At 38.5% G+C, this 26,075-nt stretch overlaps 2 protein-coding genes across 14 annotated transcripts in view; both read left to right on the top strand.

Moving 5' to 3' along the window:
• HMMR (hyaluronan mediated motility receptor) overlaps positions 1 to 6,562 on the top strand; it is a 48,187-nt gene extending 41,625 nt beyond the window's left edge. Inside the window, exon 18 of the mRNA XM_082456427.1 lies at positions 1,867 to 6,562. Coding sequence (XP_082312553.1) covers positions 1,867 to 1,988 — 122 coding nt within the window. The 3' untranslated portion in view covers positions 1,989 to 6,562. The remainder of the gene's footprint in view (positions 1 to 1,866) is intronic.
• Positions 6,563 to 7,740: 1,178 nt separating this feature from the next.
• Positions 7,741 to 25,061, top strand: MAT2B (methionine adenosyltransferase 2 non-catalytic beta subunit). Of its 13 annotated transcripts, XM_082456513.1 has the most exons (10): positions 7,764 to 7,910; positions 8,287 to 8,477; positions 9,352 to 9,480; positions 9,984 to 10,092; positions 15,557 to 15,751; positions 17,030 to 17,205; positions 17,398 to 17,550; positions 20,404 to 20,597; positions 23,493 to 23,606; positions 24,123 to 25,061. In XM_082456513.1, the coding sequence occupies exons 5-10, from the start codon at positions 15,654 to 15,656 to the stop codon at positions 24,291 to 24,293; spliced, it is 906 nt and encodes a 301-aa protein (XP_082312639.1). In that variant the 5' UTR covers positions 7,764 to 7,910; positions 8,287 to 8,477; positions 9,352 to 9,480; positions 9,984 to 10,092; positions 15,557 to 15,653; the 3' UTR covers positions 24,294 to 25,061. The 13 variants fall into 13 exon arrangements, with proteins under 13 accessions (XP_082312648.1, XP_082312645.1, XP_082312647.1 ...); XM_082456524.1 differs by lacking the exons at positions 7,764 to 7,910; positions 8,287 to 8,477; positions 9,352 to 9,480; positions 9,984 to 10,092 and adding exons at positions 10,162 to 10,275; positions 10,480 to 10,610; positions 12,787 to 12,855; XM_082456512.1 differs by lacking the exons at positions 9,352 to 9,480; positions 9,984 to 10,092 and having other exon boundaries at positions 7,760 to 7,910; positions 17,037 to 17,205.
• The last annotated feature ends 1,014 nt before the right edge of the window (positions 25,062 to 26,075 follow it).

Below are 26,075 nucleotides of genomic sequence, written 5' to 3'. Positions count from 1 at the left end.
GGAATCTTAGATGCATATTTCTAAGTGAAAGAAGCCAATCTGCAAAGACTATGCACTGTATGATTCCAAATATATAACATTCTGGAAAGGGCAAAACTATGGAGGCAGTAAAAAGATCAGTGGTTGCCAGGGGGTGAAGGGTGGGGTGGAATAAATAGGCAGAACACAGGATTTTTAGGGCAGTGAAAATACTCTGTATGATACCACAGTGATAGATACATGTCGTTATACATTTGTCTAAACCCATAGACTGTACAACAGCACAAGTGATCCAAAATGTAACTATGGGCTTTGGGTGATTATGATTTGTCAGCGTAGATTCATCGGCTGTGACAAATGTGCCACTCCGATGGGGGATGTTGATAATGGGGATGCTGTGCATGTGTGAGGGCAGTGGGTATTTGGGAAACCTCTGTAACTTCCCCTCAGTTTTACTATGAACCTAAAACTGCTCTTAAAAAAAAAAATAGGGCTTCCCTGGTGGCGTAGTGGTTGAGAATATGCCTGCTAATGCAGGGGACACGGGTTCGAGCCCTGGTCTGGGAAGATCCCACATGCCGCGGAGCAACTGGGCCCGTGAGCCACAATTACTGAGCCTGCGCGTCTGGAGCCCGTTTGCCGCAACAAGAGAGGCCACGATAGTGAGAGGCCCGCGCACCGCGATGAAGAGTGGCCCCCGCTTGCCGCAACTAGAGAAAGCCCTCGCACAGAAACGAAGACCCAACACAGCCATAAATAAATAAATAAATAAATAAAATTTAAAAAATAAATAAATAAAATAAAGGTTTAATTCTTTTAAAAAAGTAGAAGTGTTGATTTAGATGAAAATAAAACTAATAAGACATAATAACCAAACAAAATTTGGGTAGAAAGTATAATGGTATCCATTAAGCTATTCTTTAAACTTTTCTGTAAGTTTGAAAATTTTTATAATAAAAAGTTTTAAAGGGGACTTCTCTGGTGGTCCAGTGGTTAAGAATCTGCCTTCCAATGCAGGGGACACAGGTTCGATCCTTGGTCAGGGAACTAAGATCCCACATGCCATGGGGCAACTAAGCCTGTGTGCCACAACTAGAGAGAGGCCTGCGTGCCACAACTAGAGAAGAGCCTGTGCGCCACAGCAAAGACCCGATGCAGCCAAAAATAAATAAATAAATATTAAAAAAAAAAGTTTAAAAAATTTCCCCACATTAGCTAAAAAGTGATAACATATAATTTTAGCTCAGGCCTCTCCTCAAAGTCCTGACTCATGTATCCTTCGTTCCTTATCACCCTCAGCTGATGGCATTACCACATACTTCACTGAAAATTGAAGAATTCAGACAGCGACTTCCTCATCCCTCCTCTATTAAATTTTCCAACATAAATACATATGTACTCATATCCCCTGCCTTTACTCCTTACAAGGTGCAGCACCTTGTATTATTCTTCAAATACAGTAATTCCAAGGGGAGGATTATACTTCTCACCTCCACTGATGTTAGGCTGGGCCATGGAACTCGCAGTGTACCTCCCTTTAGGAGAATTATACATCCCTGCCCTGGTAAATGTGAGTTGGTCAATGGCCCTATTTCCAAAAGAGATCACATTCTGAGGTGTTGCGGCTTAGGACTTCAACATATCAATCCATAACACCTCCCATTGGTTAACGGATCATGCCCACTATCATATAAACATGATCTAATATTGGACCTGCTAAAACAAAACAAAACCTAAAACCAAAACTTACAATTCTCCTGGGATCTTCTATCACTCTCCAGCTACTATGCCTTTACTTAACCCCTTCACAGGAAAAGTACTTGGAAGAATTTTCTACAGTATTGGCATCCATGTCTTTATTTTCCATTCTCTTTCCTCACCCTTCAGTTGAACTTCTGTACCTTCTCTCCACCAACCTGACAATTCCAATGGTCACTTCAGAGAATTTGGCAATGGTCACTGAATGGTGGGTGGCTGCACAGCTCTGTGAATCTACTGAAAACCATTAAATTGTACAATTTAGAAGGCTGAATTTTATGGTATGTGAATTATATATAAATAAAGCTATTTAAAAAAAAATCCTTAAGCAGAGTGCCATCTTAAGTTGCCTAGAAATATGTTACCTCCTAGAATGCAAATTTTCTTGCCTGTACAACATAAAAATAGTCTGACACAAACAAAGCCTAGTTTTGGTTGGTGTTTTCATCTTCAACAATAAATATTTTGAATATTTGTTCTTTAAATATACATACTTCAATTTCGCTATTAGCAATCATCAACAGAAATAGACTCTCTCTACTCTTTTTCTACTATGCTGCCTTTTCCTATAGTGATTTATTTTCACAGTTAAGATGTGCTGTCTCTTCAATCACTGGTGCTTAGAAGAGCAAACAAGTTATCTCTAGCAACAGAATAATGACAAACACATACCTTATTAATTTGGATTGTTTAGAATAAAGTCTATTTTGGGGGAAAAACAATCAAAAAAGTATTCATGTACTTACACAATTGAGAATTTAGTAAGAATGAAGTAAATTTACCAATAAATTCTGCTTTTGATATTGATTTTAATCCATTCATTTACTCATTGATTCATATATTCAAAAAATATTTACAAAATATCCATTCTGCGCCAGGTGCTGAGTCTGGAGCTGATACACAGAGGTGAAAAACTTAAGTTTATAGTTGAGTGGAAGGAGACAGACATGAAGTAAATGATGGTAATCACACATAAAAAACGGTAAAAAAATAAAGGTATAAAATGCTGTGAGAAAGGAAAACATGGAGGCCTAATTAAGATTGTGTGTGTGTGTCTGTGTGTCTACGTATGTCTGTCTGTATGTCTATTTGAGGAGAGAGGCTGACAGTGTGAGTGGAGTCAAAGGTGGGACAAAGATCATGTATGCTCATGTAGACCGGAAGTTATCGACAGGTTGTAAGAAAGTAGGAAAACAATCTGATCTATGCCTTAAAAAGGTTATTCAGTGGGTGGTGGTGTAGTGCAATGTGCAGAGACGCCAAGAATAAAAACCAAAGTTATCACAGTGGCCTAAATGGCCCTAACAGATCTCCATCCCCACATGCCCACCCCTCCCCTCTCTGGCTTCACCTCCTACCTCCCACTTCCCTATTTTACTCTTTTCAGCCGCACTAGACTTCTTGCAGATGCTTGAGCCCATCAGGCTGCCTAGGCACGTGTTCTGTGCACTTGGTGTTTCCTCTGCCTGGAATGTTCTTTTATTAGATATTCTTGGAGTTACAGAATGGAGGAACCTCCTTTACCTGGCTTTCTGGGGTAACTGTAAAGCAGAGTCCTGGATGGTTGACCTGTAGGAGTGGGAAGTAAAACTTCTTAAAGTGAAGCCACTGAGATCTTGGATTTAATGTGTTAACTTAGTGTAAACTAGCCTATCTTGACTAGTAAATACAACAGTTAACATAACGGACAAAAATTATTAATTAAAAAAATCTTTAAAGATTTTTCAACCTGTTAGAGAACTTAAAATAGTGTCAATTTCATTTTGTTGACTAATGGTGAGGTTGAGTGTTTTGTCACGTGTTTTGGCCATTCAAATTTTGTCATCTTGAATTGCTTTTTTAAAAAACATATATTCAAGTATAATTGATTTACAATGTTCTGTTAATTTCTGTTCTACAGCAAAGTGATTCAGTTAAACATATATACATTCTTTCTCATAGTCTTTTCTATTATGGTTTATCACAGGATAGTGAATATAGTTCCCTGTGCTATACAGCAGGACCTTGTTGTTTACCTATCCTATATACAATAGTTTGCATCTACTAACCCCAAACTCCCAACTGAATTGCTTTTTAATATCAATATTCAATTTCTTGTTTATTTATTTATGGCTGCATTGGGTTTTCATTGCTGCGCGCAGGCTTTCTCTAGTTGTGGCGAGCGGGGGCTACTCTTCGTTGCAGTGCGCGGGCTTCTCATTGCGGTGGCTTCTCTTGTTGCGGAGCTGGGGCTCTAGGCACGCGGGCTTCAAGTAGTTCTGGCTCATGGGCTCTAGAGCACAGGCTCAGTAGTTGTGGCACACGGGCTTAGCTGTTCTGCGGCATGTGGGATCTTCCCAGACCAGGGCTCAAACTCGTGTCCCCTGCATTGGCAGGCGGTTTCTTAACCACTGTGCCACCAGGGAAGTCCAATATTCAATTTCTGTTTATTGGCTTTTTCCCTATTGATTTTCAAAAGTTCCTTACGTAGCATGGCAATTAGCTCTTTGTCTCTCATGCATCACGTATATTTTCTCCCAGTTTGTCTTTTGATTATGTTAATTATCATTATTGTTGTTGTTATGCAGATATTTACAAAAATCTATGTAGTCTATTTTCTTGATATTTTCACTTTTGGTTTCTGAATTGCATGATATGCTTATAAAAGACTTCCTCACTCTAAGATTATTCTACACATTTTCCTCTAGTACTTTTGTTCCATATTTTGGTTAAACTTTTTAAATCTGTCAAGAACTTATTTTAGTATAAGAGAAGTAGGAATCCAGCCTTATTTTTTTTAAATTAATATTTATTTATTTATTTATTTGGTTGCATTGGGTCTTAGCTGCGCCATGCAAACTCTTAGCTGCGGCATGCATGTAGGCTCTAGCTCCTGGATCAGGGATCGAACCTGGGCCCCCTGTGTTGGGAGCTCAAGAGTCCTATCCACTGCACCACCTGGGAAGTCCCCCGGCCTTATTGTTTTTAATGATTCATTTTTAATTTATTATCTTTATTCTCTAATAAATTCCCATATGCATATTTGAGTCTAGCTGAATTAATTAGTGTAATAGTATCTTTCACATAAACCTGGGAGGTTAAGAGGAAGAGCAGGTTTGGGGGCAAGATGAGGAATTAATATTAAATTTACTTTCAGTTTCTTGTATCTGTGAGTTTGATATGTCAGTGGAATATCAGGTATAAATGCCTTTTAGGCATCTAGAATACGGAAACTATGGTTTGGGAGAGAGTACTGGTCAAAGCCATTAGTGTGGGCGTCAGTCACAGAAATGGGAACAGCTGGGATGGGGGAAGCAGAGGGTAATTTACACAGGGACACAGGAGGTTGTAAAAAGGAAGAAACAGAACTCTTTGTTCTTGTCCTTTGGTATCACGATAACTTAGAGATGGATTTCTCAAACTTGAAATATGTATGCATACCATGTCAAGGAAAAAATTTTTGATTTTTAAAATCCTAATGAGTTTAGAAATTTAAAAACTGTCCATTTATTTCATCACTTGGTTCCAATGCAATGGTTAACACTACCTCAAACTAGTATCCTGGAAGTTGTTGCCTGTGTCTAAGGTTGTGACCCAAATGATCCAAAATATGACTGTGTTATTGTTTTTAAATTGAGGTATAAATTACAAACAGCAATACAGACAGTGAGATAAACAGATCTTAATTGATATAGTTCGATGAGTTCTGATAAACATATATAGTCATGTTACCCACACCCCTATCAGGATATAAAACATCTCCATAACCTCAGAAAGTTCATTTATGGCTGCAACAGTCAATCCCTACCTTTCCCTAAGGCAAGATAATTTCTTTCACCATAGATTAGTTTCACCTGTTTTAGAATTTCACATAAGTCAAATTATACTGTTTTGTGTCTGGTTTCCCACATAGTATAATGATTTTGAGATTCCTTTGTCAACAAAAATTCATTTAACAATCAACTTAAGGAATAAAAGGGAATTTTATTTGAGTCAAACTGAGGATTATAACCTGGGAGACAGATTCTCATAAAGCTCTGAGAACTGTTCCTCCAGTTAGAAGTTGAAAGCACAGTCATATACATTTTTGAGACAAAGGCTCGTACATCAAATGACATACTAATGTTTACATAAAGTTCACCAAAGGTACGTAGTCCAGGTAAGCACATACAAAGCGAGCAGTAAGTCACTAGACCCCTTACAGAGCTGGGAGGGAACTTTATTCTTTTAAGAAGTCACATTGCTAGCATCAAAAGAAAGGAAAAAAATATTGATCTTCACAGTCGAGCAGGCACTCCCATCTTTGATGAGCTCTGGTTAATGTGTAATGCAGATGCACAGTGCATATTAGGGAGGGAGGGAGGAGGCCGAAGTGGACAGAGAGAATTTTATGTTTAATTTTTCTTGTCTTGCCTTAAAATATAAAATTTTATTTCATTACATTCATACAGTTCATTACTTCGCATAGCTGAGTAATATTCCATGGTATGGTTCTACCACAATTTGTCTATCCATTCATCTATTGATGGATGTTTGGGTTGTTTCCAGTTTTAGGTTATTTTGGGTTTTTTGTTTTGTTTTAATTTGGCCATGTGCAGTATCTTAGTTCCCCAACCAGGGACTGAACCTGTGCCCCCTGCAGGGGAAGGGCATAGTCCTAACCGCTGGACGGCCAGGGAATTCCCTAAGTTATTTTGAATTAATCTGCTGTGAATATTCTTGTGCAAGACTTTGTGAATATATGCTTTCATTTCTCTTGGGTAAGCACCTAGAAGTGGAATTTTGGGTCATGGGGTAGGTGTATATTTGACTTTATAATAAACTGCCAAACAGCTTTCTAATGGCATTCTAATTGCTTAAAATGCTTGTTAGCATATAATATCAGTCTTTTTATTTTAGCCATTCTGTTAGGTATGTAACTCAGTGTGATTTTAATGTTCATTTCCCTGATTTTGAGCATCTTTTTATGCGATTATTGGCCATGATGTCTTTACTTTGTAAAGTGTCTGTTCAAAACTTATGTCCATTTTAGAAATGATTTTTAAAAAACGATTGAGTTGTAGGAGTTTTTTAAGTATTCTGAATATGTCCTTTTCAGGTATATGTATCAAGATTTTTCCCAGTCTGTTTTATTTTTCTTAATATTGTCTTTTGATGAACAGAAGTTTTAAATTTTGATGAATTTTAATTTATCAATTTAAAAAAATTGTATATTCTTCATCACTTACAGACCCTCTACATGCCTCATACGGTTTACCACATGCTGTGTACTCTGCTAGAATATAAAGAGTTAAGTGACTTTTTTTTAAAGCTCTATTTGAATGGCAATTTTTTGTTGGTTGTTCTTAAATTGTTAGAGCCTTAATCCAGAACAGTTGTTCAAAATTTAACTGAGCATATTCATCACCCTTGAAATTGTTAAAAATAGGATTGCTGGGCTCCACTTGATGGTGTTTCATAGGTTCTCCGGTGTTGGCAGGTCTGGGAATCACTGATCTAGTTGTCCTTAAAGCTCGGCCAAACTTAAGGCTACTCCACCTACCATTTCCTCAAACAGAGGCCAGGACACTGTTCATGGAAATAACCTGTTGCGTTTTAATTTCTGCGTATTGTTACCACCAGTGCCTTTTACCGTCCTTTGAAATAGTTAATTAGAAAGCACTGGTTGGGAAAGCACTGGCAAACTTTACCAAACGGATTCTGTTGTAACAAGGCATAACTCAATAAAATATTTCAAAACAGGAATCAATTGCATAGTCTGTGTGCTTTCCAACTGCTGGCTCTTGCTTTTCTTTTACAAGAGAAAACTGCAACAAGTTTTCACAGGAAGTTTTTGTTGTTACATCTTTATTTCTTAAAAAAAAAAAAGTTGGTTTTCCAAATGGTTTTGATAATGGACCTTCATTTGGCTGGCAATAAAACATGAAACTTCTCATTGGATATTTTCAAGATTGCCACGGGGAATCAGCTGCCAGTTTACTGCAATGTGGAAAACTGCACGAGATTCTGGGATTGGACTCAAAATGCTAATTTCAAAGGTCGAGTGAAGCTGTAGCTCACGTTTTCGCGTGCCTGCGCTCTCTGCAGGCAGAACAAAGACCCAGCCCGAGGAGGCAGAGGCAGAGACCCATCTTAAATCTTTTTCCTGAGGTAATTTTGGAATCATGCCTGAAATGCCGGAGAACATGGAACAGGTAAGAGTTAGCTATTCAAGAAAAGAAGCATTCTGGAGTTAAGAGTTTCTTTAAAAGAATCCCAATGAAGGTCTGGTAAAAGCCGAAAGGGTGTGTAAAAAAACAAATAAGTGTCATTCATTTCTTTAAAACGTGTAACTTTGGGACTTGGAATAATAAAGCAACTTTAATTATTGACGCTGTATGGAGAGCTCAGCTAAGTCTCAATTGACAAAAATAAAATCCAAAACAGAACAGCAGTTTCATTTACCAGATTATAATGCAGTGATGTAGGTGAAGGTTCTATATAAATAACGGTTTTTATCTATAGTCGTGTGCTCCAGCCTTTCTTTGTCTTGGCGTGAAATGAATCTGCTAACCTAACTTTTATCTCCAGATTGCTGTCTTTAAATTTATAGACTTAGCCACCACAGGAACTTGGATATTGTCTGTGTAACAGTGGCGTTTTTGTTCACAAAGAAACTTCCATTTTTAAAAAGAATGATTAAAACCCATACACGAACATGTGCCCCTGGAACCATACCCACGTTTTATCTGGCAAACATGAAAACAGATCCTCAAATGCAGGCAAGTAAACTCTATTTGTTCCTCACTCTAGATAAGGCTGCTCTGAGACTCAAAATGCTAATTGCATATGCATGACCTTAAACCGTCTTCGCGTTGAACACAATTTTTTTTTTCCTGGAAAGATCACACTGCATCACACGTTGCAACTAGAAACTTAACAAAAATTCCCGCTCCTTAAAGAGAGGATCAAGAGGATCTTGATTCCGCTCCCCCAAAACCCACCCACACCTTTTCTTTGTTGTTTGCAGGTTATGCATGGTTTAAGTGTTTGGGGCATTCGTCTCAAGGACTCTAAGTAATGCTAAATTGATTAACAGCCTGGATTAAAACAGAAATTGAAAAGTGGGGGGCCTCAGGCTTTCTGTTACTATTCCAAAGAAACTTTATGCTTATGCAAATAAGGAAATGAGTTCTTGTTGGGGGTTGGGTAGGAAGGAAAGTCACGGGACTCAGATGTGGAAAAAAAATTTTCAAGGCTGCTTAGCGTTGAGCTCTAAGATTAAACCAAAAAAAGGTTTATGAAAATAATGTTTTAGAAAGATCCAAACAGTAATCACGTTTGCGGGCGACTTTTAAGGTCTTGGTATCCTGTATGTCTGGACAAGAACACTCAAGACTGTTCGGTGGAAAGTTGGCGAAATCTATGCGGTCTATGCTCTGGTTCCCCCGCCCCCGCCCCCCGAGTAAATTTCATAAGCATCTCGGCTGGCGGGGGGCTTTTCGGGTTTGAACTGGAAAAGAAATCAGTTGCAATTAAGTGCTAGGTCAGCCTCAACGCTTAGAGCTGTCTTTGTCACTTTAAAAAAGCGCGATCCAGGTGGTAGAAGGTTCAGTATTACTATATTCCCCTGGTTCCTTTAATTTTCCTTGGTAGCGGAGGTTCGGCTCGTGTAGCCCGACGCTGCAGCCTGTAAGGCGGTGCTTCTCAAAGGCTGATCTGGACTCCTGTTAAATCCACCAGAAGTCCCAGGCTCTACTACCACAGCTCATTCTGCAATTACTGGTAAAGTCCGAGAATATGCGTTTTGAAGAGGCACCCAAATAATTCATCCCCCAGCCTCCCACATCTTTTTATTTTTAACTAGTCAAAATTAGTTTGACATCTTTGGAATTTCACACGTACTACTTTTTAGCATCCCGGAAAGACGAATGGGTTCTTGAGGTGTTAGTGACTCAGATACCAACACTTTTATTTTTATTCCAGTGTCTTTCTAAATCTCTCAAAAAACACTCTTAATGCTCTAGAGACACAGGTCCATTGTGCTTCCTCCCCTCCCCCGCCATGACTTTAAACTATTTTATCCCACTTTATGTATTACGTGCCCAGTAGATTCTTATGCAGTAGATTCTTATGCACTGCTCAAGTCTAGGCGATCCAATTCAATCCTTACCTAGTCGGGAAGGAAAAACACACAAAATAAACAACTCCTCCTTCCCCCCCGCCCCCGGCCCCAAAACAAAACTCGCATTCCTTGCTTAAGACCAAGGCCTTTGTTTCCCTTTAAGAGTTGGCGCGTGGGCTGAGAGCGTCCCGAGCGCGCCAGTCCCCTTTCTGGGGCGTCGGCGGAGCGTGGCCAATCAAGGGGCGCGGTCTTGGCGGCGGAAGCCGGAAGCGGTGAGCGGGGGCTGGCCCGGACCTAGGGGAGGCGGGCCGAGGGCGTTAGAGCTGCGGACCGCGGCGAACCTGGGCTGGGGAAGTGGCGGTCGCTGCGGCGGCGGCGCCAAGACGGCGGGCATGGTGGGGCGGGAGAAGGAGCTCTCTATCCACTTTGTTCCCGGGAACTGCCGTTTGGTGGAGGTGAGGGAGTCGGCCCGGGTCTCGGGGCGGGGAGGGGAGGTGCGTCTCGTAGGAACTGAGTGCGCGGAGGGGGACGAGTCTTGCAGCGGGAGCTCGAGTGGTTTTCCAGACGCCTCCTGCCGGAGTCGGAGGCCCCGGGCGGCGAGGGCGGCGCCGCCGAGTTTGTTTACCTCGGTGCACACCCTTCTGTGTTTTCTTTTTCAGCCGCTGTGACGGGAAAAGAGTAGGTCGGGTTTCACTTTCGAGCCTCCCGTCTCCCCTCCCGGGAACGAAGAGGGGTTTTCAGAGCTGTTTCAGTTTTGATTATTTCTAAATTTCGTTTTCATCCTTTGTTCGTATCCTTCGGTCTTAACAGTTCGTATCCCTAAGAAAGAAGGGGCCAGGTGGCTTTTCAGAAATAATAACAGGATTGGAGGTGAAAAGTTACTGAACTCGTCACTGTGTTATGCACTTTACATGCATTATTTACTTTAGTCCTCATATTTATGAGATACTGGTTTTGTTCCATTTTACAGATAAGAAAATTGAGGCTTAGAGGGCAAGTCCTTGGCCCAAGTTCATTCAGTAAGGTTGCAGCTGGGATTCAAATACAGATCTATTTGAACCACTACGGAGGTTGCATAAACGAAAGCTACTACTGTGTTTGGAGAGCCCCCATTCTCTCCTGTTTCATTCCAGGCCCCCCAGCATTCATCAGTCCACAGAATATATCAAGCACTGGGGATAGGAAGAATGTTAATGCCCAGGCCAACATATCTTAAGGATATAAGAGAGGATATAGGTGATGGCTATTTTTGATTATGGAGGATTTTTACACCTTCAAAATACAGCATATTTAGTGTTTCCAAATCGTTTTGGTATTTGGAGGGTAAGGTTAGAATAATGGGCTGTTTAAACCTCTCTTTTGTTCCTGTGTACCCCAAACAATGCTGAGTACTGTAATGTTACATATTGTTTGTTTATGTCAGTGTATATGCACACATGTATGTATATACAGCTTAATCAGTTTTCACAGTAGGAGTTCAGTAGACTAATGAAAATGGATTTTCCTTCAGTAAAATTGCACTACCAAAAGCTTGGCACATATTTGCTGCTCTCAAAACCGGAATTAAAACTTGCTCGTGTCTTACAGTTTCTGTTTGAGAAATAGACTGTAGTGGTTCCTTTTAGTAGTACTGTCTGTGGGGTACAATAGGATGCCAGTAGGAGTTAGACAAGTGTCACCTAGGTATCTAAAGTTTTTTAAAGTCCAGGAGTATCTCCTCAAAGATCTGCCTCAAGGGGAATGTTGTTAGAATCATATAAATCAGTGTGAAGCTTTGCCAAATTGAAGAGGTTCTAAAAATAGCAAAGTATAATTACATTTACCACTAACATTTAAGAAGATCCCTCTTTAGATATTTGTTTTGTTTCACTCTTGACTTTTTCTAGGACATTTTTTAGTAGAAGTTAATCCAAGTGTACTGAAGTAGAAACCTCTGTTCCAGAGTACTGTTTAGACCATTTTGAAAGAGCCATTTATCTTCCATTACCTGTACAGTTTGGTATTATTTGATTTGATGGCATAATAAGAGCTACAGCTCTTCGTTTATTTATATGCATTTACTTTTTCAAGTGTTTTTTGTTTGTTTGTTTGTTTTCGGTGTCTGTAAATCTGGTCACCTGAAGTTACTGAATTCTGTACATCTAAGAGTTTATAGGATAAGAGGCACATATGTTCAGGGCAACTTAAAGTGGTGTTTAATATTCCTGACCCATAAGAATAAAAATTGAGAAATAGACTCTTCAGGCAGACAGAGTATCTTCAACTCTTAATTATTCTTTGTGTTAACTAGACAGCTTTTTGTTCCTCTATTCAGAGTTCCTTGAAGTGTTTGGACATTCCTGTGTTTTGCAGAACTAAAGTAATTTACAGAGTAATGGTCCAAAATAATTTTTAGAGGACTATTTCTCTTTTAAAAAGAAAAAAATCAAAATAGTGTGCTTTAAGAAGCTTCAGGTAGAGTTCTGTTTATACAAAGTCAAATACAGAAGAGAGACTTTTGTTTGGCCTCTTTTAATTTCAGAGTGATGCATATTTTATTTGCTAACCACCAATAAACTTGCAATCCAAATGAAAACATCTTGTTGGGCTCCTATACTGGTGACAGAAGGTGCTCATTGAGTGTCTAGAGAGAACTATATGAAAAGAGAATAAGTTACTTTAAGTACATGAACCTTCTTTCACTCTATTCAGATTCCTCTGTGGTAAGGATAATATGGAATTGTAGGACTGTAAAGCTGGAAGAGCCTTAGTCATCTTGTCCAAATGCCTCATTTCACCAGTGAGGAGTTAGATCAGTAGAGATGGAGTAACTTCTCAATGCCACAGAGTGTGGTTAATCATCATGAAACCGTGTATAAGTTCAAAGGATTGAGACAAAACTTGGCTGGATGATAGAAGCAAAAGGGCCCAAGTTCTGCTTCCAACCTTTTCCCTTTTACTGTGGGCAAAACCTTTAACATCTGTAGACAAGGTTCCTCACTTCGGAAGTGACATCTGCCCTGCCTGTCTAATAGGACTCCTCCTGTGGTCAAAAGGTATGATGCAGGTTTATATAACACATGATAGTTTTCAAATATAAGATTGTGCAGAATCATTTGTTTCAGAAAATGCTTGTACTTTAGATCTCTGCTCTTTTAACATAGAAAATTCTTGAGCATTGACATGTGACCACTAGGTAACACAGACTGTTTCATATTTTCTTCCAGGGACCTTACATATTATCCCAGGGTATAAGGATGTAAGGTTGTATTTTTTCCATGTAACCCCCGTCCTTTTTTAAAGTTAAGTGGTATTATATTCCCTAAAGAGCCTTGCTGTGCTTGTAACTTAATACTGTATTTCATCAAATCTAAGATGCTCTCAATTATAAGATAATCTGGGCTCTTACTTTAAGATGCACTAAAAAGCAAAAAACACTGCCAAACCATCTTTATTTCATTCATTTAACAGAGATGATAAATGAGGAAAAAATGTGCTTCACAGAATCAGTGAAGTACCTAGAGATCTTATTTTCCTGTTTAAGAATTTTGTGGTTACTGCAAGCATGATGCTTGTTGTTTAACCACTTCTAGTTTTCCTTTTTAAGGGGGAAAATGGGAAAGATGTTGTCGCTGCTATAAAGGTAGATGGCAGTTTTTTGACTTCTTTGATTAAGAGCTATCTTTAGGAAGGTCTTGGACTTCCCTGGAGTTCTCAAAGTTCAGTTTCCAAATCACCAGCATCAGCACCACCTGGAAACTTGTTAGAAAGGCAAATTATCAGGCCTCATTCCAAATCTACTTGATCTGAAAGCCTTGCAGTCGATTCCTATCCTCAGCGAATAAAGCCTGTGAACCACTGATCTGAGAACCCTTGTCTGTTCCTTTCCTTCTTGAGAGTGAAGTGAGAAACTCAGAAGAGACCACATCATAGCTCTGTTAGTCTTTTCCCAGGGATCTTTATGGTATTTATCCTGTGTAAATTGTTTTCTGATTGTATCTCTACTAGACTTGGCATATTTTAACCTCTTTACAATTAGAATCTTTGTAGAGTTGTTTTCTTGCCAGAAATTCAAAGAAAATATTTTGCTGGCTGAAATCCTTGTTTTTATAGATCATTTGGCTTAGAGCCAAGTTTTGCAACACAGAGCATAGATGAATTTTTCTCTAACTTCTAAAATGTCTTGAAATTGGTTGAACTAAGGAAAAAATATCTTTAAGAATTACCTTTGTACTGTCTCTGTCAGCCCTTTCATTTCAGGTTTTTCGTATGATAGAAATAATTGATTTGGGTGGCCTTTTTAAAAAAAATGTATAGTCTTCTAAGTTAGCTGAATTGAGGGCCAGGAAAAAAAAAAGTCTTTGTGTGTGCACAAAAAAGGTTATTGTGTGCATATTTAAGATTTTTGACAGCTCAGAATTAGGTGACTATAACAACATTTGAAATTTAAAAGGCCTCAAGTTGATAAAATTTAATAAAACTTTTTGTTGTTTTTTAATAGTAAATGTTGACTTAATTCAAGAGTCTGAGGAAATTCGGTGTTACCTATCTTGGGAAGAAGGGAAAGTTCTATGTAAACATAGAACTTAAATTGTTTCTTAAATAGTAGTTCCTTTTTAATTTCAGTGTGTGAGGAATTTTTCCTTTTTCACAATAGCAGCACAGACCAGTTTAAAATATTTATTTTTTTCTTATCCTCTATCTTTGTTTATTAGTTTTAACTGGTCTAAATAGGTAAATTAAGAGTTAATGCAGGAATATGGATGATGGTGGTGGTATGAATTGGGAGATTGGGATTGACATATATACACTAACATGTATAAAATAGGTAACTAATAAGAACCTGCTGTATAAAAAATAAAATTAAAAAAAGAATGTTATATGATGTATCTAAAAAAATGATACAAATGAAAGTATTTACAAAAAAAAGAGGTAATGCAGGAATATTTGCCAGTTTGGTTAAACTTAGAAAGAATGGTAGTGCTGTAAGGACCAAATTTATTTTTCTTCTACATAAATTCTGTGAAATGTGAATTCTCTAATTTGGACCTATCACAGTATGATAAAGTCAGTGAGATTTGAAAAAAAAACTTGAGATTAAAAACTGAAGACCAAAAATGTCAATTTGGAAACATATCGGCAGAACATAGCCCCAGTATTTAATCAGGCCATAAAGTAAGTAAGCTTAGAACTAACTGCGTTTTTATAAACAGAAGAACGTAATTGCTGTTTTTTACTAATTTGGACATCATTGATCGTAAAAATAAGCTTTTCCATTATTACCACAGGAAATCTAAATCTATTTGACTAGATGATTCCTTGCAGTATCATCTTAGGTTCTTTTTCTTGGGTAAGATTATTAAAACTTTTTTTTTAATAAATTTATTTTATTTTTAATTTTTGGCTGTGTTGGGTCTTCGTTGCTGCGCGCAGGCTACTCATTGCAGTGGCTTCTCTTGTTGCGGAGCACGGGCTCTAGGTGAACAGCCTTCAGTAGTTGTGGCTTTCGGGTTCTAGAGCGCAGGCTCAGTAGTGGTGGCGCACGAGCTTAGTTGCTCCGTGGCAAAACTTTTTAAGTGACGCACTTACCCATGCATTTTGATTAATCTTTTTTCTAACTTAAGAATTGGCTTATAGGTATGGGAAAGGAAGCATATAATTAAGACTTGAAGTATTTAGTGAATGAAGATGGTGGCTGATTTTGTTGAGAGACTATTTTCAAATTAAACAATCCTTTTCCGCCCCCTTCACATTTAGGAGGAAGTTAACATCCCCAACAGGCGGGTTCTGATTACTGGTGCCACTGGGCTTCTTGGCAGAGCTGTTTACAAAGAATTTCAGCAGAATAATTGGCATGCTGTTGGCTGTGGTTTTAGAAGGGCAAGACCAAAATTTGAGCAGGTTAATCTCTTGGATTCTAATGCAGTTCATCACATCATTTATGATTTTCAGGTATGGTTTATTTTAACACATAAGTTAACTATTAATAATTGTCTGGATGACTTGAAAAGTGCTCTTGTTCTCACGGAAGTTACTGTACTTAAAGCTCTAACATATTAAGCAACAGTAATATATAGTACACTTTTTTTTTTGGCATGGATAAGAATATGTCATCCTTAAAAAGATTAGGTTGAGACATAGGTTGACAAAAGGCAGAAAATGAAGCATTTTGTAAAATGCTTATGTTTGTGAAGTATTCTTCTAAGTACTACTTTCTATGCAAATCCTTTCTTAATATTATCTGTAAACCTTACAACACTGCAAAATATTCTCATTTGCATTTTAGAGATCACAAAGGCAAGAGTGGTTAAACCACTTGTTGGCGATGGTCACAGAAGACTTACAGAAAAATTTAGATTCTGTTACACCTCTGATCAAATCAGAAGTTCAGATTCTTTCTAAAAACATGATCCAAGGAAAACCTGCATCAGAATCACTTGGGAAACTTGTTCCTAGGGCTCACTCCCAGAGATTTTCATTCAATAAGTGTGTGGTGGGCCCTGGGACTCTACATTTTAAGAACCATCCCAGCTTATGCACATTTAAGTTTGAAAACAGCTCTCAGATCATGCTTCCTCAAGCAATTGCTGAGAAGGAGGAAGTTGGGTGAGTGGGTACACGAGCCCTGTATGTCACTGAACTTCCCAAATCTTAGCTCTTACTCAGCTCCTCTGGGAAGTAGGTGCCCCTTCTCTACAAAGGACCCTCTGCATTCCTCTGTCCTGATGTAGGTCATATGATATTGAAACAGTCTCTTCACATATCTGTCTTTTGCATTAGATTGTGAAATCCTTGCTCCTCGCACGGTGCTTAGCATATAGGTGGCATACTTAAATGCTCAACTGGGAATACAATTTTTATGGATGGTTAATCTTCTTTAAATGATTGGTTTAAGAGATTGGAATTTATGAATTTAATTTGCAATTGATATTCCTCTCCCTTTACCGTACACTTATTAAGTATTTAGGTCATGTTAATTACATAAATGATCGCTCTTTTCTGCCACCCAGATTAGGGGGATGAAGCTTCTTTTGATTTAAAAGCATGGTTGTCAACAAGAGTTGTGTCTGATTTTGCCTAGGAATTGCTAAATTGCTCTTTCCCTTTCAGGAAGTTTGAAAGGTGAAAAAGGGAAGTGTGACAAAACTACATTAAAAATTACAGTGATTCTTTAGTTGAAGGAATGTCGATTTAATAAACATTTTCTATGAATTAATTTACTGTTGGAAGGCTACAGTTCTTCTGTTTTATTCCTTTTTGGGTTAAAAACACATCCATGCTGAACTCCCAGCCCCATGTCATAGTACATTGTGCAGCAGAGAGAAGGCCAGATGTTGTCGAAAATCAGCCGGATGCTGCTTCTCAACTTAATGTGGCTGCTTCTGGGAACTTAGCAAAGGAAGCAGGTAATGATGTCTTTATAAAATCTTCATAAGATATTGAGTGATTGCTGAGTTTGTAAAGATTAAACTTTTGTACACGGTTTATAAAAGATTGGTTATATATATGATGAATAAGCTGTTAGAAATTCCAGTAAAGAGTAATGTCGTGTAGTAATTTAATAGATTCTTTTCTTTGTGTCTTTTTTTTTTTTGTAGCTGCAGTTGGAGCATTTCTAATCTACATTAGCTCCGATTATGTTTTTGATGGAATAAACCCACCTTATAGAGAAGAAGACATACCAAGTCCCCTAAATCTATATGGCAAAACAAAATTAGAAGGAGAAAGGGCTGTCCTGGAGAACAATTTAGGTAAGACACATCTCTTTAGCCCCGTACGTGACTGCTTTTGAGGATTCCTTTTTGTTTATGATGTATATATATGTTTCTAATTTAAAAAAAATTAGTCAAGGAACATAAATCATTGGAGAAAAACTAGGGAATGCAATTAATAGAAAAACAAGAATTTTCGAAATCCTGAAGAATTTATGAATCCTTCCAGACTTTTTCCAGAATCAGTGGGTACAGGAATATCATTAAAGAAAACAAATCATACAGTACAAATTTTTGTAATACAGGTCAATATCATTTTTCTTGGATTGCGGTATTCTGTTTTTTGTATGGTTTTTCTTTTTTCCTGTGTGTGTTTGTGTATATATACGCACACATAAATGTGCTGATTATAAAAAGTATACCCTCCTTGAAAAAATTTTTAAAAACATTTAACATTGTAAAGAGTTCTGTCAGTACTCCCTCAGAGAGAGAAGCACCAACTGTGCTTATGTATGGAAGTATTTTTTTTGAATTTTTAAACCTGTGTGCATGTTGTTTTGTAACCTGGTTTTTCTCCCCCCACATACATGCATTTCAGTTCTTACGGAGCCATCTCTGGAATATCTTTTTCATATCAGTAGCTGCATAATATTTGACTTAATGATCCCCTGCACTAAAACTCCTGCCTCAGACTGTACTACATCCCTGAGAAGCATCCCCTAGTATATATACCATACTAACACATTTAGGGGTTTTTTTTTTGTATTATAAATTATTCTTCAGAAATCATCCTTGAATATATTATCAATATATAGCTGACCCTTGGACAGTGCAGGGATTAGGGTTGCCAATCCCTGCATAGTGGGAAATCCATGTGTACTCCCCGAAGACTCACTCACAGCCTACTATTGACTGAAGCCTTACTAAAACATAAACAGTCGATTTACACATATTTTGTGTGTTACATGTATTTTTTTTTAATGTAATTCCCAGGACAGTCACGTCTTTAACCTTTCCTTTCTTCTCTTTCTCTTTCTCTTTCTCTTTCTCTTTCTTTCTCTTTCTCTTTCTCTTTCTCTTTCTCTCTCCCTCTCTCCCTCTCCCTCTCTCCCTCTCCCTCTCCCTCTCTCCCTCTCCCTCTCCCTCTCTCTCTCTCCCTCTCTCCCTCTCTCCCTCTCTCCCTCTCTCCCTCTCTCCCTCTCTCCGTCTCTCCGTCTCTCCGTCTCTCCCCCTCCGCCTCCCCCTCTCTCCCTCTCTCTCTCTCTCCTGCGTTGGGTCTTTGTTGCTCCACACGGGCTGTCTCTAGTTGCGGTGAGCGGGGGCTACTCTTCGTTGCGGTGTGCAGGCTTGTTGCAGTGGCTTCTCTTGTTGCGGAGCACGGGCTTAGTGGTTGTGGCACGTGGGCTCAGTAGTTGTGGCTCGCGGGCTCTGGAGTGCAGGCTCAGTAGTTGTGGTGCGTGGGTTTAGTTGCTCCATGGCATGTGGGATCTTCCTGGACTAGGGATCCAACCTGTGTCCCCTGCACTGGCAGGCGGATTCTTAACCACTGTGCCACCAGGGAACTCCCATTGTTGTCTTATATGATACAAAACACTATAGATGTTACACATATTACTAACACTACACATCAAAAATGAAAAGACAGTGTGAGAAGAAATTTGTATTTATTTACAGGTATGATTCAGGCGTTGATAAGGAAGAAGCAGTAATATGATTGCTTTATGGTAGCCTAGTATAATCGATATGATTGTTTCATGGTAGCCTAGCCTATACACTAACGAGTGAATCTTTGTAAAATTTAAATGGCATACAGTATTATAGTCATATAATTATATATAATATAATTATATGACTATAATTATACAGTATTATAGTCATATTCATAATACAGTGTTAGAAATACTGGTATATTTTTTTCAAAAACCACTTATCTGTGTGGTAGACTGATACGGAGTTTCTCCAATTATGAGAGAGAAGAGAGGCATGCTGTATGGTAATGTAACTCTTTGAAAACAAAGTTATAAAACAATAAGGAAACTAACACGTTATTAATTTTATATTAATGGTCACTCACCTTATGCCTATGTAAGGATAGGCTGACTTAAGTCTTGTACATGATGTGCTACATGAAAAACATCCACATATAAATGGATGCACACAGTTCAAACCTGTGTTGTTCAAAGGTCATCTGTGCAGCTGTGCAATAAGTTAATTTAATTTTAAATAGTTTTTTTTGAATTTCAGTTAAAGCGTTAATTATTTAATCTGTTGTAACCCCTCAGTATTGACCAACATAAAATAGAAATACCTCATAATTCCTTAGTCAGTGTTTTCAAGGACTATGTGGTGAACACTCATATACCCTGTATATAGATTCACCAGTTGTTAATGTTTTGCCACGTGTTTTATATGTACAGTCTTTTCTTCCTGAACTCATAGAGAATTAGTTGAATTTCACCCTGAAATACTTCACTGTGTATCTTCAACAAGGATGTTCTTCACATAATTACAATGCAGTTATCACACTTAGAAAAATTAACATTAATACAATACAGTCTCTAGGAATTTTGTCCCAGTAATGTCCTTTATTGCATTTATTTTTTAGGTACAATCAAGGATCACTTGTTGCATTTAGTTGTCATGATCAGTTTTATTTTTAATGGCCACAATAATGAAGAAATTATTTAATTAATATAATTATAAAAAATACCCCACATGACAGAGACACTTAAAAATATTCAGGATCACATTTGTTAAATAGGTGAGCTGTGTCATTTTGGTATATTGCAAGTTTTCTGCGGTGATGTCATTTAAATCCGCACACTTTGATCTTATAGTAAGACTTAAGAACCAGTCAGCTTTGAGGTATTATCTGCTTTTATTACTCTCTAGGAGCTGCTGTTTTGAGAATTCCTGTTCTGTATGGAGAAGTTGAAAAGCTTGAGGAAAGCGCCGTGACTGTTATGTTTGATAAAGTGCAGTTCAGCAACAAGTCTGCGAACATGGACCACTGGCAGCAGCGGTTCCCCACACACGTCAAAGATGTGGCCACTGTGTGTCGTCAGTTAGCAGAGAAGAGGATGCTGGTGAGAATCTAAGTGCTTTTTTTTTTTATAGATTTATTTATTTTTGGCTGCGTTGGGTCTTCGTTGCTGCACGTGGGCTTTCTCCAGTTGCAGTGAGCGGGGGCTACTCTTCTTTGCAGTGCGGGGGCTTCTCATTGCGGTGGCTTCTCATTGCAGAGCACGGGCTCTAGGTGCGCGGGCTTCAGTAGTTGTGGCTCGCGGGCTCTAGAGCGCAGGCTCAGTAGTTGTGGCTCGCGGGCTCTAGAGCGCAGGCTCAGTAGTGGTGGCGCACGGGCTTAGTTGCTCCGCGGCATGTGGGATCTTCCCGGACCAGGGCTCGAACCCGTGTCCCCTGCATTGGCAGGTGGATTCCTAACCACTGCGCCACCAGGGAAGCCCTCTAAGTGCTTTTTAAAAACTTAACAAGGACACCAAACAAAAGTAGTTCAGATAGTAGGCTGTATTTATGAATAATAAAAGTATTATGCTCTTACGTTTGATTTTATTTCTCAAATACTATAGACCCCATCTGTCATTCTCTTATTGCAAGATAACTGAAAACTGGTATTTTTCTTCGGGTAACAAAATAATCTAATGTCTTTTAAGAAGACTGTCTTAAATAATGTCTATTTAAGATTTAGGTAGTGGTGAAGAAGAACCTACATAGGGATTTATCATTTCAGCCAGTGTAAGAATAATTTGTAATTGTTTTTGGATATTTGAATAGTAGTTCATTTTAAGCATTTGAAAAAATAGAATATCCATAGAAAGAAAGAGACTGATTTATTTTAGAATATTAATAGTAGCGTGACTTTTTTTTTTTTAATTAATTTATTTATTTACTTTTGGCTGTGTTGGGTCTTCGTTGCTGCACGCGGGCTTTGTCTAGTTGCGGCTAGCCAGGGCTACTCTTTGTTGCGGTGCGCGGGCTTCTCATTGTGGTGGTTTCTCTTGTTGTGGAGCATGGGCTCTAGGCTCACCGGCTTCAGTAGTTGTAGCATGTGGACTCAATTGTTGTGGCTCGTGGATTCTAGAGCACAGGCTCAGTAGTTGTGGCACACGGGCTTAGTTGCTCCGTGGCATGTGGGATCTTCCCGGACCAGGGCACGAACCTGTGTCCTCTGCATTGGCAGGCGGATTCTTTTTTTTTTTTTTTCAAATAAGTTTCTTTTCTTTTAAACTTTGGGTTTATTTATTTATTTATTTATTTATTTATGGCTGTGTTGGGTCTTCGTTTCTGTGCGAGGGCTTTCTCTAGTTGCGGCAAGTGGGGGCCACTCTTCATCGCGGTGCGCGGGCCTCTCATTATCGCAGCCTCTCTTGTTGTGGAGCACAGGCTCCAGACGCGCAGGCTCAGTAATTGTGGCTTACGGGCCTAGTTGCTCTGTGGCATGTGGGATCTTCCCAGACCAGGGCTCGAACCCATGTCCTCTGCACTGGCAGGCAGATTCTCAACCACTGCGCCACCAGGGAAGCCCAATAAGTTTCTTTTTAATTTATCTGTATTTGTTACAACTTTTAAAACAGAATGTGACTTGAGCACTATGTCTCCATTCACAAAACTTGATCCGAGTCACTTTTCAAACAGCTTTACAACATGCCTAGATAGGCTTATAATTTTGCTACTTTCAACAACACTTTTCTTTGGAAAACAAGCCCTATGTATGGGCAGTGACTCCCATCAGTTTGGTTCAGTTGAACACACTAATTTCTAGGGACCTGGCACATGCAGTCAATACAGGCGATGGAAGGTTTAAAAAGTAAATCCCAGAAGATGAAAGTTGCTTTAAGAAGTATTTTCTTTTAAACATCAAGGTATATACTTCAGAACACTTCAGTGACAGAAGATTTGGTCTACTAAAGAATCCGCTTGATAGCTAAACACTTCAGACCATGAAGTTAACGTAGGTTACGTACACCTGACGACAAACGCTACTTCCGTCTGTTAAAATAAGCCAACATGAAACTAGAAAAAAACTAGCTCTGCTTTTAGTGTCTGAAGTATCACAGTATCACACTTAGTAGAAAGAAATCTTATCTTCCCCTTAAGTAGTTGTCATGCCATACAGGTTTTTAAATGTTAACACAAATAAAGAAATACTTGAAAACATATTATCAGAAGAAATGGAAGACAAGAGTGTTGAACACGTGGCCGCGTAATCCTCAGGCAGAGCTCAGTCTGCCTCTTCCATGCGGGACGTGTCGGCGTCTCCTTCGAGGGGCGGCGTCTCCTCAGTTACAGCAGCACTGCTGTTGTCAGCAGTGGGGTCATCTTCATCAGTACCAAGACCAAGTTTGATCATCCTATAGATCCTGTTAGCATGTGTCTGGGGATCCTCCAGACTGAAGCCAGAAGACAGGAGAGCCGTTTCGTACAGCAGGATGACCAGATCGTTCACAGACCTGTCATTCTTGTCAGCCTCTGGCAGGCGGATTCTTAACGACTGCGCCACCAGGGAAGTCCCGCGTGACTTTTTTTAATACATCAAAATTTATATATTTAAAAAAAAAAAAATGTACCATGACAGTACTTAAGGATGTTATGACTAATTAGCTCATCTTGAAAAATGGTTCTGTTAAGTTTTGGTTTTAGCTTCTTAGGATAATTGGAAATACTCTTTAAATTGGCCTGTGTTTCATAAAAATCTGTAATCATTTTAGGATTCCCACTAAAATTGGAGCTACTTACATTTTTATTTAAAAAAATTCTTAAGGCTAAATTCTAGAAATTGCTTTTCTTGTTTAGCTGGGGGTATTTATAGGAATTTGATTTTAGATATCTTGTGTATAGCATTCCAGAAAGGAGCGATGCATTTTATTTCCTGAGCCTGTTTAAGTTAGTTTTCTTGTCAAACTTGCCATTCCACTCAACTCAAAAAGTTTGAAACCATTTTGAACTTTTTGTGTCCTTGTCAGGATCCATCAATTAAGGGAACCTTTCACTGGTCTGGCAATGAACAGATGACTAAGTATGAAATGGCGTGTGCAATTGCAGACACCTTCAACCTCCCCAGCAGCCACTTAAGACCGGTAAGTACATGGCATTTAAAACCTTCTTACTGGGAATTCCCTGGCAGTCCAGTGGTTAGGACTTGGCGCTTCCACTGCAGGGAGCACAGGTTCAGTCCCTGGTAGGGGAACTAAGATCCTGCAAGCCTTGAGGCGTGGGCAAGAAAAAAAAACAAGCTAACCTTACTGTTTGGAAGTCCCGGTCTATCACTGCAGTGTGTACTATGTATAACATTTTTCTTGTTGTTTGGAAGTTTTGGATAACTTTATTTTCTGGTACTAATCAAAGTGAACTTTGCTTGTATTTTGGCAGTTTCTATTGTTAATTTTCTCTAAATTACCATGTATAAAGAAGCCCATGAGTATTGGTGAAGTTTATAGAAAAAGTATTGTCTTGATTGTGGCGGACATTTTATTTATTTTTCCAGGGATCAAATCTGATTTCTTGCACCGAGGGCAAGAGGGCAGAGGGAAGTAGAGAATATAAAGCCTCAGCCTGGGGCTTCTTATTTTTGATTTTTTGTTTTTGTTTTAAAGATAACTGACAGTCCTGTCTTAGGAGCACAACGTCCGAGAAACGCTCAGCTTGACTGCTCCAAATTGGAGACCTTAGGCATTGGCCAGCGAACACCGTTTCGAATTGGAATCAAAGAATCACTCTGGCCTTTCCTCATTGACAAGAGATGGAGACAGACGGTCTTTCATTAGTGTATGTGTGTTGTTGTTGTTTTTTTTAAATGAGAAGTCAAGTATGTGGCACTTTTTAAAGAAAAAAGGAAATAGTTTTGTACGAGTGCTCTTTGTGACTCATGGTCTTTCAGGTAAATGATGCTCTTGCACTAGTGAAACTGTCTAAGGAAACCAAGGGCAGTAATGCCTTGTTTGAAGTAATGAGTTTTCTGTTTATCATTTTGTTCTGGCTTAACTTGCTGGTTGAATATACTAAATTATGATTTTCAAACATTTGAGAGCCAGGATGAAACACATCTGCTGTAGACATTTTTTTGGATGAAATGCATTGTTCATTCCTGTAAATAACCTCTACGTTTTCAGGACTTTTGCATCTGTTGATCCTTTTATGTTTTAAAGTGTGTTAAATAGTATAAAAATCATTGGTGTCCATTATTTGCTTTGCTCGAGCTCAGATCAAAATGTTTGAAGAAAGAAACTTTATTTTTGCAACTTAAGTGTAGTTTTTATGCTTGAGATGTTTCAACTTGTTATGTATATTGGAACTCCTGCAGCTTGATGCCTCCTGCTTTTGTAGCAGTGAATGGTGAGCCTTTGAGAGAGAGAATGTGTGTATGTGTATGTATTTTTTTAATATATATGAAATTGTCCTTTTCACTCCATGTCACTAAGTGATATTTCATATGTGTGGTTATACCAATAGTAATGGGCCTTGTAAGTCTTTTGACCATTCATGAATAATAATAAATATGTACTGCTGGCATGGTAATGCTTAGTTTTCTTGTATTTACTTCTCTTTTTTTAAATGTGAGGACCAGATATCTGAACTGTTGTTTTGTTGCTTTAATTTTTTACAATTACCTTCTTATCATGTAACATCTGATGCATACAAGAGAATATAGTTAATATACATTAAGATATAAAACACAATAATAAAATGAACCCTGGTGAACATACCACTTGAAATCTAGAATGTTACAGATATCGTGTTTACTTGTTGTGACCACTGATTTTTTTTAATGGAAAGTAAATAACTATATACTCTTGTAATAGATTTACATAGAATGTTCCTTTTGAAGAATGCAGAGTATTTGAATGTGTTTTCTGTACCAAGTGATATTCAGGTTACCTTAGCCTCAACAATATTTTTGGTCCTTAATAAGGGAGCAGAAAGGTAGAGTAACTAGTGAGACTTGGCTTCTATTTGGAGTTCGAGTTCAGTGCAAATCCTGGTTTCAGATATTCCAATTTCACTTGTGGAGTATTCTTTCCCTAGATGTTATGATCTTATTTTCTCATTAGACAAAAAGTATTTGTTTCTAATTTCCTGATTTACTCAGAATTTGGTGTTTAGAGAGCATCAAGTCTGGGTGATTTGATTAAAGCAGCAGTTCCCAAACCATGCTATGTTTTATTATTACCTAGGGAAATTTTACCGCTACCTGAGCCCTATCCTGGACCCACTGAAATAGAATTTCTGGAATTGATGCCTGCTAATGTAGTTTTAAATGTTCCCCAGGTTCTTCTAAGGTAGCCAGCCTGACACCTGTATTTGGCAACCACTGAAGCATTCTGGCTTGTCTTTTTAAGTTACTTCATTTCACATAGTACAGAATTCAAATTTTCAGAGTAAAAAAAACTTCTTTCTCATTCTTCTCTAGCCACTTATCTTTCATCTGTGGAAGAAACCAGTGTAGATAAGATTCTGGCATGTTTTCAGAGGCATTCTACCTATATAAGAATATAGTCTCACGACATACGTATTCGTGTTCATACTCTCACCATACTTTATTTACATAG

Source organism: Balaenoptera physalus, assembly GCF_965194825.1.
Source record: "Balaenoptera physalus genome assembly, chromosome: 3".
NCBI classification, from domain to species: domain Eukaryota; kingdom Metazoa; phylum Chordata; class Mammalia; order Artiodactyla; family Balaenopteridae; genus Balaenoptera; species Balaenoptera physalus.
This window is presented reverse-complemented; position numbering and strand designations above follow the sequence as displayed.